Source organism: Callorhinus ursinus, unplaced genomic scaffold (genome assembly GCF_003265705.2).
Source record: "Callorhinus ursinus isolate GAN/ISIS: 27379988/994484 unplaced genomic scaffold, GSC_fseal_2.0 scaffold34, whole genome shotgun sequence".
In the NCBI taxonomy this organism is placed as follows: Eukaryota; Metazoa; Chordata; class Mammalia; order Carnivora; family Otariidae; genus Callorhinus; species Callorhinus ursinus.
Window position 1 is genome coordinate 11,327,863 of NW_027397096.1, and position 14,123 is coordinate 11,341,985.

General features: G+C 32.8%; 1 protein-coding gene across 1 annotated transcript in view; it reads left to right on the top strand.

The window, feature by feature from the left end:
* Positions 1 to 14,123, top strand: part of BCAS3 (BCAS3 microtubule associated cell migration factor) — a 574,861-nt gene that overhangs the window by 122,580 nt on the left and 438,158 nt on the right. Inside the window, exons 8-9 of the mRNA XM_073879584.1 lie at positions 9,365 to 9,472; positions 12,578 to 12,654. Coding sequence (XP_073735685.1) covers positions 9,365 to 9,472; positions 12,578 to 12,654 — 185 coding nt within the window. The remainder of the gene's footprint in view (positions 1 to 9,364; positions 9,473 to 12,577; positions 12,655 to 14,123) is intronic.

Below are 14,123 nucleotides of genomic sequence, written 5' to 3' on the forward strand. Positions count from 1 at the left end.
GCAATTGGGAATGTGAGTCTGCCAGGTTTGTTCTTTTTCAGTACTGTGTGGCTATTTGGGGCCTCTTGCAATTCCATTTGCTTTTAGGTTTGCTTTCCATTTCTGCAAAAAAAGGCAGAAATTGGAATTTTGATAGAGATTGCATTGCTCTTGTTAATGGAACTGCTTTCTTAATTTCTCTTTTGGATTGATAATTGCTGTTTTATATGTGTTGATCTTGGACCCTGCAACTTTCCGGAATTTATCAGTTCTAGTATTATTTTGTGGATTTTTCGGATTTTTTATATATTCGATCATGTTGTCTGTGAATAGCGTGAGTTTGTAAAACTTCTTTTCCAACTTAGGAGTTTTTTATTTTTTTTTTCTTGCTTAATTGCTTTTGCTAGATTTTTCAGTACAGTGTTCAATAGCAGTGTTAAAAGTGGGCATCCTTTTCTTTTCCTGATCTTAGGGGGAAAGCATTCAATCTTTTACCGTTGAGAATACTATTAGCTGTGGGTGTTTCATAAATGCCCTTTATCATATTTGGAAATTTTCTTTTATTCCTAATTTCTTATATGTTTTTATCATGAAAGGATGTTGAATTTTGGGAAATGCTTTTTCTCTATCAGTTGAGACAAACATGTGTCTCCCCCTCCCCTCCCCACATTCCATTAATGTGGTGTTGATTGTTAAGGAGTTTATTATTTAATTCCACATATTTGTGGCCCAGCGATTATTTAAGAGGTTATTGTTTAATTCAACATATTTGTGAATTTCCAGTTTTCCTTCTGGTTTTGATTAGCAATTTCATTCCATTTTGGTTAGAAAGCTTGTTTTCATTGTTTTTAAATTTATTGAGACTCGTTATGTGGCTAACATATGGTGTATCCTGTAGAATGTTCCATGTGCACAGAATGTGTATTCTGTTGTTGAGTGGAATCTTCTATAAGTTGATTACGTTTAGTTGATTTATAATGTTGCTCATAAGCTGTGTTAATTTTTCTTCATCCTTTTTAATTTTCCTCTGATGTGTAATTTCAGTTGTCTTATTTTCAAGTTTGCACATTCTATCTTCTGCCTATTCTGATATTCAGATTTCTGAAACCATTAGGTGTTTTCCATTTTAATTATAGGTGTTTTCCATTTTAATTATTGTACTTTTCAGTTCCATTATTTCTATGTGGTTCCTGTTTCATAATTCCTAGATCTTTTTTTTAAAGATTTTATTTATTTATTTGATAGAGAGAGACACAGCAAGAGAGGGAACCCAAGCAGGGAGAGTGGAGGAGGTAGAAGGAGGCTTCCTGTGGAGCAGGGAGCCTGATGCAGGGCTCGATCCCAGGACCCTGGGATCATGACCTGAGCCGAAGGCAGATGCTTAATGACTGAGCCACCCAGGCGCCCCTAATTCCCAGATCTTTATTGATATTCTCAATCTGTTAGTTTATCCTCCTCTCTGTATTTTCTTTTAGCTCTTTGAGCATGATATTTAAGTCAATTGATATAAATTCTTTGTATACTAAGTACAATATCTGGATTTTCTCAGTGTTTCTCTCCATTTATTTCTATCAATACACCATACTTTCCTGGTTCTGTGTGTGCCTTGCAATTTTTTGTTGAGCAGTGGGCATTTGAATGTTGTAATCTGCAACTCTGAAGATCAGATTGTCCTCCTCCTCGGATTATGCTGTTTTTGCCTGCATCTGCCCATTGTTTAGTGGCTTTTCCAAACTCTTTTTGTAAAGACTATATTTATTGTCTTATGTGATTACTGAAATCTCTATTATCTTGGCAGTCAGGCAGTGACCTGACAGATTTTCTTAAGTGGCAGACACCAACAAGAAAAAAATAAAAACTCTAACATTTGCAAATTGGTACTGAGCTGGGATAGCCCATGAGTGCATAGTGATGGCATCTGTAACGCTGCCTTAGGCTTCATCACCAGCTTGTTGCAGATTCAAAGGCCCAGCCAAAGATGCAAGTCATGTCTTTGCAGTTCTTTTTTGAGCAAACATCCAGCTCTGGGCATGTGTATTATATTCTTGATAACCCAGTATATGATTCAGTGTACACACCCACACCCACACACATGATTTGTCTTTTTCATTTTCTTTTTTTTTTTTTTGTTATTTTTTAATTTAAATTTTGTTAGTTAACATACAGTGCAATACTGTTTTCTGGGGTTTTCTTTCTTTTTAAAAAATTTTATTTTAATTCCAGTATAGTTAACATACAGTGTCATATTAGTTTCAGGTATAAAATACAGTGATTCAACATGATTTTCATTTAAAGGAATTGGCTTACATGATTGTGGGGGCTTACCGTGAAATAATGTAGGCTGGTAGGCTGGAAACATCAGGCGGGGATTGATGCTATAGTCTTAAGGCAGAATTTCTTCAATAATATGTATTTCCATTAATTGAATCTCTGTTTAGTTCTTTTTATCTGCTCTTTTCCATTTCATCCCTTTTATTCATTTCCTCTTCATTGTGGAAGTGTTTCTGAGGTTTATCCTATACTTCACAGATTCAATTTTCTGAACAAAAGTTGGATATCACTAAAATGTTTCTGCTCTTCAAAAACACTGTCAATAGAATGAGAATATGAAACACAGACTGGGAGAAAACACTTGGAAGATACATACCTGGCAAAGGACAGTTATCCAAAATATATAGAGACCTCTTAAAACCCAACAATAAGAAAATGAAAAACCTGATTAAAAATTGGGCAAAAGATGTCAAATGAGCATATGAAAATATGCTCCATATCTTATATCATCAGGGAAATTCAAATTAAAACAACAATCAGATACCACTACACACCTATTAGAATGGCCATAATCCAGGAAACTGACACCATCAAATGCTGGTAAGGTTGTGGAGCAACAGGAACTCTCATTCATTTCTGGTAGGAATGCAAAATAGTAAAACCACTTTGATAGACATTTTGGCAATTTCATACAAAGGTAAACTCTTGCCATCTGATTCATGAAATTACCTTGCTTGGTATTTACCCAAAGGAGTTGAAAATTTATATTTGCACAAAAAAGTGCACTCAGGTGTTTATGTTAGCTTTATTTATAATTGCTAGAACATGGAACAATCAGGATATCCTTCAGTAGATGAATAGATAAAGAAACTTTGGTACATCCAGGTAATGGAATGTTAATCAGGACTAAAATGAGCTATCAAGCGTAAAAAGAAATGGAGGAAAATTAAATGCATATTGCTAAGTGAAAGAAGTCAATCTGAAAAGATTACATCCTCTATGATTTCAACTCTACTCTGGTAAAGGCAAAACTGGAGATAGTAAAAAGATCAGTGTTTGCCAGGGTGGTTGAAGGAAGGATGAATAGGCAAAGCATACAGGAATTTTAGGGTAATGAATTTATTCTTTATGATGCTATAATGTTGGATATGTGTCATTATAAATTTGTCCAAATCGATAGAATGTACAACACCAAGAGTGAACCCTTATGTAAGCTGTGGACTTTGGGTGATTATATATCATTGTAAGTTCATCAATTATAGCAAACATTCCATTCTGATGGGGGATGTTTATAAAGGGTAGTCTATGCATGAATGGTGGGAGGAGTATATGGAAAATCTCTGTATCTTCTACTCAATTTTGCTGTGAAGCAAAAACTCTAAAAATAAAAAAATTTATTAAATATATTTATATTAACAATATTTTTTAATGTGATGAAAAGTATGACAGAGAAAGTAAGAAATACTGAAGTAGGCAAGGTATTTAGATGGAAATGTTTAGTGTTTTCTTGTTGTTTATCTGCTATATTTATAATATTTTCAATATTTTTTCTTTTAAGAAATCTATTTTGTTTTATAGTTCCTTACTGCTTAATTTAACCATTGCATTTTCAATAATGGAAACTTTTTAAAAAATTTGCCCTTCAAATAGTTCTCATCAACACTCTTCACTGAAATGAATGAACTGTGTAAATACTGTACCATTGGCTGTGGGAAGAGTTTTTCCTCCCTAAGAAAAGCTTAGTAATTTCCCTTATGGGTATAGGTCATGGGTACAATAGGTAACAGATTATACTGATACAAAATTTTTCAGCTAATATTCTTGGTTACTCACCATAAAACAAGCTACTTAGGTAAAGAGAAGGTCAGTTAAGGACCATTTGTGTTTATTTCTATTTTATATTTATGATCAAAAGTACAACAGAGCTTTATACTATGTATGTTGATATCTATGTATTGGAAAGACAGAGGTGCTGGGGCCATAAGTTAGACTTCCTAAACCAACCATTTAATAATACAAATTGCATCATTCCCCCTTTCTCTCCAACCTCTGGTGTTTGCTTGCAATATATTTAGTTATATTTTAAATTTGGCTCTCAACATTTTTACGTGGAACTTTTTTTCTTAAGGAGTTAATCAGGTTTATTGTAAAGTTAAGTGATAGCTTTATGTTTAAATGTCAGACACAAACCTGTAAAAATGTTAACCCATTTGAGTTCTGGAGATCTAATGAAGACTCATTCTCTATACAACTTTCTTGTGGCACTATCTGGTGCATATTAGAGTGCAAAGTAAAAGCTTATTTCATGTCTGTATATTTTAGTTTTAGTTTAACACGTATCCTTTCTGTTATGGGGCATGCATACTGCTGATGTTATGGAAAGCTTTCTCATCAGCCTATCCATGAGGAAAATTAAGATTGTCTTGCTGTGTCCCAGGGAAATAGTCAAGGCTTTTAAAAAGAGAGAAAAACAAAAGGATATGTCAGGCGTGTACATAACTGTGCTATTGGCAAATAGCATGACTCCTTTATGAATGTGTGACTTTCTGAAAACTCTTGTTTTAAAAGAATTATCTTTTTCTGTTAGGCATTGAATAAGTTTTTTTCCCGTATATAAATAGGTTTTTCAATTCTACCAAGCCTCGTTCGGTCAACTCTACACTGAGCCTTCAGAGCATTTGTTTTGTCCACTTCTATTGAAGGTTTTGTGCAGGAAGAATCTCAGTTGTGACATTGTATGGATGCCAGTGAAATGATCAGAATTCAAGTTTCTAGTGCACTGTTGGTATAATGAGCTGTTAATTGAAGGTGACACGCTGTTTTTTTCTTCCCAGTTGGTCTGGCAAAATGTTAGATTTCATTCATTATTAACTCATTGCTTCTCAGCGGAGGACTGGATTAATTACTTGGGAACATTAAGAAAAGAATTTTTGCCTTGTGTCAGTTTTAGAGATTGAAGTTCAGGTTTTAATTAGGTTCTCCCCCACCTCCAGTTTGGCCAGTTGTATACAGTTGTGTAAGGACCCTCCATAATCAAGACACAGCAATGTTTCCATCATCCACTACATTTTTTCACGGCACTTCCCTCTTTCCCTGCCCTGTGGCAACCACTGATCTGCTTCCTATAATTATAGTTTTCCCTTTTTACCTTTTCATGGAAAGGGACTCATGCAGTGCATAGACTTCTGTATCTGGCCTTTTTCCACTTCATAATGGTTCTGAGATTCATTTATGTTATATGGATAACTTGTTCTTTAAAATTGCTGAGTAATATTCCATTGCTTCAGTATATCACAGTGCATTTGTCCATTCACCTATTGATCTACATTAAGTGTTGTCTTATTATGAATAACAAATTACCTAGATGTGACATATGGTAAGGGTACTTTTAATGTATAAAAGCTGCTAAACTATTTTTCAAGATGACTGTACCATTTTGCATTCCCAACAGCAATGTATGACATTTTAATTACTTTGCATTCTTGTATTACCAGTCTTTTAAATTTTAGCCACTCTAGTGAGTGTAGTGATATCCCTTAGTGGTTTCTTGGTTTTCATTTGCATTTCACTTCATCTTTTCAAGTGCTTAGTTGCTATCTGTATATCTTGGTATAGTGTCTTGTAACATATTATGGCCATTAAAACATGCGTTGTATGTCTCATTATTATTGAATGATAAGAGTTCTTTTTATGTTCTGGATACAAACCCTTTGTCAGATACATCTTTTGAAAATATTTTCTCACAATATGGGACTTGCTTGTTCATTTTTTGATATATTACAAAATAAAAGTTAATTTTGATAATTTTGGGTTGTCAGTTATGTCTGTATTCAGGCTTTCTGTTTCTTGTTTAAGCAATAAATTTTACCTAAATTTTGTTCTAGACCTATTTGGTCCTTATGTTTGGTTCTTATGTTCTTGGACTGTGATCTATTTTGAGTTAATTTTTGTATATAAGTTAGGGGAAATTTTAAATCCTTCCATGAAAATATCTAATTTTTAAAAACAACATTTGTTCAAACACTGTTCTTTCATCAGTTAATTATATGGTACCTTTGATCAGAATCATTTGGCCATATGTGTGAGTTTATTTATGGACTCTCTATTCTGTTCCCTTGACCTGTATGTCTGTGCTCAGACCAGTATCATAATACCTTTTTTCCCTTAAATTGAGATATAATTGCCCTATGACATTATATTAGTTTCAGATATATGATATAATGATTTGATATTTCTATATATTGCAAAATGATCACCACAGTAAGTCTAGTTAACATTTGTCACCACACAGTTACCATTTTTTTTCTTTTGGTGAGAACTTTTAAGATCTACTCTCTTAGCAACTTTTAAATATATAATACAGGATTGTTAACTCTAGTCACCATGCTGTACATTACATCTGCAGGCCTTGTTAATATTATAATTGGATGTTTGTTCCTTTTGACCATCTTTTCCCATTTTGCATACCCTTATACCTCTGGCAACTCCCAGTCTGTTCTCTGTATTAAAGAGTTCAGGTTTTCTGTTTTTTAAAATTCTGCATGTATGAGTGAAATAAGTCAATCAGAGAAAGACATGTATCATATGACCTCACTGATGTGAGGAATTCTTAATCTCAGGAAACAAACTGAGGGTTGCTGGAGTGGTGGGGGGTGGGAGGGGTGGGGTGGCTGGGTGATAGACATTGGGGAGGGTATGTGCTATGGTGAGCGCTGTGAATTGTGCAAGACTGTTGAATCACAGATCTGTACTTCTGAAACAAATAATGCAATATATGTTAAGAAAAAAAAAGAAGAAGATAGCAGGAGGGGAAGAATGAAGGGGAGTAAATCGGAGGGGGAGACGAACCATGAGAGACGATGGACTCTGAAAAACAAACTGAGGGTTCTAGAGGGGAGGGGGGTGGGGGGATGGGTTAGCCTGGTGATGGGTATTAAAGAGGGCACATTCTGCGTGCAGCCCTGGGTGTTATGCACAAACAATGAATCATGGAACACTACATCCAAAACTAATGATGTAATGTATGGTGATTAACATAACAATAAAAAATTAAAAAAATAAAATTCTGCATGTAAGTGAGTTCATACAGTATTTGTCTGACTTATTTCATTCAGCATAATGCCCTCAAGGTCTATCCATGTCACAAATGGCAAGATCTCCTTTTTTTAAATATAAAATGCCTGAATAATATTCCATTGCCTATCTGTATCTCTATCTAACACATTTTCTCTATCCATGTATCCATTGATGGACACAGGTTGCTTCCATGTCTTAGCTGTTGTTAAGTAGTGCTGCAATAAACATGGCTGTGCATAGTGCATCTTTTTGAGTGTTTTGTGTTTTTTTTTTTTTATAAATACCCAGAGGTGGAATTGCTGGATGATAGTGCTATTTTTATTTATTTTTTTAAGTTTTTATTTGGCAGGGTATCTAAACATTTTTGTTTAAATGATGGATAGGATTTACAAATGAAGCCATTTTTGAGGATTTCACTGTGAGAAGTTTTAAATTATGAGTTCAGTTTCTTTTATAGATACTGGGATATTCAGATTGTTTCTTTATAGATTGGTTTAGATTGGTTTCAGAAAACGAGGCTTTTAGTCCCATAGATTTTTTTTCTTTTGCTTATACCACTTTCATTCCATTTCATATTGTATTATTAGTTCCCTCATTGTACTTCTATTGGATTTAACTTGCTCTCCTTTTCCTACTTTGTTAAGATGGAAACATTGATCTCTTTATCTGTTCTAGTGTCAAGAACCCAGTGTCTTAATTACTATACCTTTCCAATATAAGTCTGATCATGTGGAATGCGTATTTATATACATTTTAGAATGAGGTCTCATTCTTCGATTTTTTTGTTAGGGTAGAACTGTATCAGTTTAGAAAGTCTGTCAGCCTATGGTATATACTTCAGTTTATTTTGCTTTGTTTTGTTTTGTTTCTTTTTGTGTAAATATGTCAAAGTCTTAGATTTATTCCAAGATATTCAGTATATTCATATATTCAACATGTATATTTTAAAATTTTACTTTATAATGGTTTGTGCTTAATTTATAAAAATACAGGTGCTGTTGTATTAGTGACCCGGGTAAACTGATATATCAATTAATTAACAACCCATATTAACAATCCATATATTAATGGTTCATCTCTATTGTGAGGTTGTCTTTTTTTTTTTTTTTAAGATTTTACTTCAGAGAGAGAGAGAGAGAGAGAGAGAGAGAGAAAGCACAAGCATGAGTGGGGGGAGAGGCAGAGGGGGAAGCGGACTCCCTGCTGAGCAGGGAGCCCGATGTAGGGCTCCATCCCAGAACCCTGGGATCATGACCTGAGCTGAAGGCAAACATTTGACGAACTGAGCCACCCAGGCACCCCTATTATGGGGTTGTCTTTATGTATATTTTGACATACAGATTTGTATTACTGAGTTTTATACTTACAGTCAAGTTCTCGGCAAATAATGACAGCTTTATTTCTTCCATATAGTAATTTATTTTCTTGCCTTATGCACAAGAGCTTCCATACTATGTTGAGTATATGTGGTTTGATAATGAATATTCTTATCTAGTTCCGGATTTTAGGTGACAATTTTCAGTGTTTTACCATTTCATATGATTGATAGTTTTTATTAGTTTTAAGGTTGCTGTACTTGATCAGATTAATGAAGTGTTTCTTATCATGAACAGTTTTTTAAGTTTATCAAATACTTCTCTGCATTTATTAAGATTTATTAAAAATCTTATGATTTTTTCTTTTCTATATTAATAATTTGGTGAATGAGTTTAATTTTCTTTTTCCCAAATTTTGCATTTTTGAAATGAGTTAATTGGGATATATTATGATTTTTAATAGTTCATATCAATTTCCTTGTTAATTAGGGGTTTTACAGTCATGTTAATAAGAAAATGTAGAGTTTTTTATTGATCATCCATGTATTTTATTCATATCCATATGAATAATTCATGTTTTTTAAAAAATTTTTATTAATTTTTTTGTTATGTTCAGTTAGCCACTGTATAGTATATAGTGAATCATTGGAAAATGTAGAGTTTACTGGCGCTCCCACATTTTAAAAAACAATGGCTTTTGTCTTTTTTTTTTTTTTTTTTAGCACAAGTCCACCTTACTGTTGTGTAGATCTCTATTCACTTCGTACTGGGGAGATGGTCAAGTCTATTCAGTTTAAAACACCTATCTATGATCTCCATTGCAACAAACGGTAAGAATTTCTTCCTATGATTCTTGTTCAAGGTAAGATACCTCCTGGGCAGGTAGAGCTCTACTAGTATCATTTACCATCTTTGACTTATTTTGTAAAGAAGTCACAAAATACCTTCTGAATTCTGCCAAATGGAGTAACTGTTAAGATTTCTGAATGAATGTTTTCAAACTTCAGTCTTGACCCATGAATGAATTAAGTTTAGTGAGTCATAACTAGCATTTAAAAACTGAAATGGAAAAGAATAAAAAGTATCTGAGCAAATGTACAAAGATTAAATATTGCTTTGAAGAACTTTTTTACATGTATAACATAACTTTTTAATAGATAGAATATATGTGCTTCTGTGGTTTATGATATGCAGTATAACTTTCCTATTAGCATTCATCAAAATGAAGCAATTCTGAACAATAAAAATGGCTTTTGAATATTGTTATTTCTTTATATTTAACAGTAGAGCTAAAACATGGACTAGATAGATTTTCCATCTTTAAATTCTATTTTGTTGATATCTCTAGGAAAACTCAGATCTGGATTGAACCTTACCTAACGATAATGAAGAATTAATCAATGGCCGTTGAACATTAGGGGAGATAGGGGCTTTAAGAATCTTCTATTACTCAATACTTCCTTTTACATTTGAAAAAACTGCAGCCTTGCAATGGTAAATGTCTTGATCGAGGTCACGGATGGAAACTGTAAATCTTACATCTCATCAAAAAGCAAACACATGGAACATGGAAAACACAGTAATTTATGCTGTGTCAATATAAAATAAATTTTGTAATAAAAGACTCTCGGGTTAGATTTTAAAGAGATTCAAAGAATGACTCAGAAAAGTTGACTATAAAAAGAAGGTAAAGACATACCTGACAAATACAAACTAAAAGAACATGTGGGCTTTGATACTAATGATAAAAGTCTTTGAATTCAAGTACAAAAACATGAAATAGGACAAAGAAAAGCTGTTCAGTGATAGTGTGCAGTTCATAGTGGAGATCTAATTATTATGCATATTTAAACTTCAAATAATATCAAACTCAAAATTATAGGAAACAGAAATATTATTGCTGGGATAATGTAATTATCCAGTGACACATCAAATTATTCAAAATCAATATTATTGAATGGGTGGATCCAGTGAGTAATATATTTAGCCTGGGAAAATATAATGAAAGCTCTTCTTCAAGTGTCCTTTCCGCTCCCACAAAATAGATTACGTACATATTTAGCCAAACAGAAAATTGAACACACTTGAAAAGGGAGATTAAGTACAAATAAGATTTTTAGGTCATAATTTACTTGTATTACAAATACACAAATAGGCTAGAAAACAGAACAACACAATGCAGTTAAATTTTTAAAAAAGTATTTCTTGCATTATTTTTTTAAACTGTTATAGTAAATCTGCACTTGTTCCAAGTACTGTGTTTCTGGATGATGCAGTTAGGTCACCTTTTCTTACAACAAATATTTTTGTGTTTGTTACTTTTAATTTTAGCTGTGAAATAATGAGCACATTTAATATTTTAACATATATAAATTATCTTGAAAATTAATACAGTTAATCTTTTCATAGTCATCTGTGTGCTCATCATAGGTGATTAATGATTGTGAAACTTCTGAGTAGGAGTAAAAGCAGATAAAAGTGATTTATGAATATGAGATGTCATTAATGAAAAGTGATTATGAAATTTTCCGGAAAATTGGTTGATGTAGCAAAGGTTCATAAAGAAAAACCATTGAAGATATGTTCCAACAACAACAAAAAATCTGTTGATTTGGATACATTATGTAATTTTAAAAAATTGATTTTCCATTTAGAAGTTGCATGAGTTCAGATGTGGTAAAAGTTAGAGGAAAAGTTATTGTGTGGTTGTCAGGATACTGCTTAGATTTTGCTCTATAAAATGTCAAATCTGATTTTCCCTGGTTAATTCTGCATTTGTTTTTGCATATCAGCTGTAAGGTACAGTCTTCTGGACTTAGCAATATTCGTAATAAATTAAACTGTCCTTGTGGAAATGATTTTGTATGTTACTATATTATGGGGAGGGGCTGCTTGATTATAAGAAAACCTTTTCATCTCTGTTTGTCTCTCTGCATTTTCTCTCATTTGAGTTTGTCACCTTATTATGGATTCGCTAAGCCTTTTAACCTGGGTCTGATGATTGGTTGGTTTCTTATGTTAAGTGCCATGACAGAATCATTTATTATGTGTTGTCAGCTGTGTTAAGGATTTTGTTCTGCATTAGCAAATGAACAAGATTAATAAAGCATGCATGTTAAAGACAACATTTTCTTTTTTCCCCACTCATCATTAACATCTGTTATTCAGATTTATCTCCCCCAAATTTGGAAAAATACCCTGAGATGTTAAATATCTAACAATTATAATCTTTTATTTGATTATTAAAATAACTTTGAAATTTGGGTCTTTACATTAATGTTATGCAAAGAGAAGTACTCAAAATATTAATTTATAAAATAATGTAGTTTTGGATGCATTTTTAGAAATTTTGGTTATAAAATATTTTATAACTAACTGCCTAATTTTTTATAAATCTTGGGCTTTGGGAGAAATATAGTTCATACATATCCTGCTTAAATTTTAATATATCGAGTCAATCAGAAATGACTCAATTATACTGAATAACAGTTGTCTGAGTTTCTTTCTTTCTTTCTTTCTTTCGCTCTTGTGTTGGGAAATTCGGCAATCCTTTTAAGTGACAGGTTACATAAATCCATTTTGTGTTTAATTCCATGACTTTGAGCCAGCACTGGAAAAACACTTTTAGTAAATAGCCAGCAGTTTATTGATTTCATACCTTCCTAATGAAGATAGATTTATTTGATTTATAATGAATGAAAATAAAATTTTATTTAGAGGAAAATAATGTTTTGAGCTGTAGTTTGTTCTGTTACTTTTCTTCTTCTAATCATGTCTCTCTTGATTACAGTAAGGATTTTCTGGTTCTGCTTTTACATTTTAAGAGGCTGATGTTTCTTGCCTAAATTGCATTGGTAGATACTTCTTTAAATTTAATGATTTAATTTACAGAATTTCACGTTCACATTTTTGTTGTTTTTTTCCTCTGATTTTAGGATCCTCGTTGTAGTCTTGCAGGAGAAAATTGCTGCCTTTGATAGCTGTACTTTCACAAAAAAATTTTTTGTCACAAGTATGTATCAACTTGGTTTATTTCTTATAATACGCTTTTGAGCTTATGCTGTTTGATAGAATCAGCAAACTTAGTGTAATCGTTACATCAGTATTTCATGGTTATTCAATTGTTATGATATTTCTGTGTTTCTGTGGATCTCTTGCTTACTACTCTCATTTTATGGTATGTATTTACAACCCACAACACATTTTTTTCCTGTTATTGAGCAAGGCTTGTACTGTGTTGCCTCAGTTTCTCCTTACATATTCTCCTTGAGTAATTGTGATTAATTTAGGTTCATGTAGCCATGCCATACTTTCAAAGCTGTTGTTAAGTTATTTCATTAACATAACATACTTGAAGAGATAACGGATTATCATACATGAGGGATTTGAAACTTAGAGAAATGTGCCAGTGTCTGTCTTTCTCTCCCTCCTTCTTACTCCACCTCCCACGACTTCCAGTACTGTTTGAAAGTGCAGGAATCTGGAGCCACATACATACCTCACTGATTGGTTGATTGATTCTTTTTCTGAAAGGAATTGGTTCATGCAGTTGTAGGGGCTGGCAAGTCCCAGATTTGTAGGGCAGGCCAACAGGGTGGAGACTCCAGAAGGAACGGAGTCCAAAGAAAGTCTGGAGTTAGAATTTTTTTTCGTGCTTGCTTCGGCAGCACATATACTAGAATTTGTTTTTCACTACACACTAGCAAAACAGTAGTTTTCATTCTTGGATGTTAACTTCTGTAATTCTCCATCAAAGCTCTAGCTGTTTTTTTCAGAGTCTGATTATGCATGTGCTGTAGAGATAGTTTTGTTGGAACAGATTTCAGTTTTTTTATAACTAGGGAATCCAACTCATATTGTTGTCGCTCTTGAAATATCACAACTATTTACATATTTACTCATTAGGTGTTTACCTAATATCTACTATGTATTAAGCCCTGGATAGTACACATTATCCTTTCTGATAAAAGGTCATGTTCCTGAGATAACTAATACATTATCATTTATGTGTAATTGTATACATTATATATGATACATAACACATAATATTATATATATATTATATATATATTCATTATAATGCATAGTTTATAATTTGGTAGACTAGGAAGAAGAATTACGACAATTTGTCTTCTTGAGCTTACAGTAGTCTCTCAGAGATCTACAAAGATAATAATGGAGATCATGTTCATTGAGATATTTTTTGTTTTCTCACAAACCCTAATGTATACCATTTATATCTCTAGCCCCTGGGACATTGAACTAGCACAGTGTAGGCTCTCATTAAATATTTCTTGAACAAATGAGTACATTAATACAACTATCGTTGACTTTATGGTACTCAAATTTATTTATGGTTAATAATTATTAAATATAGATCATTAGGCAGGATCTTATATTGTCACATCTGCATGTAAAAAAATTAAAAAGTTTTTGAGGAGCATATTTTTGTTAATAACATCTTCATTCACAAATGTATTT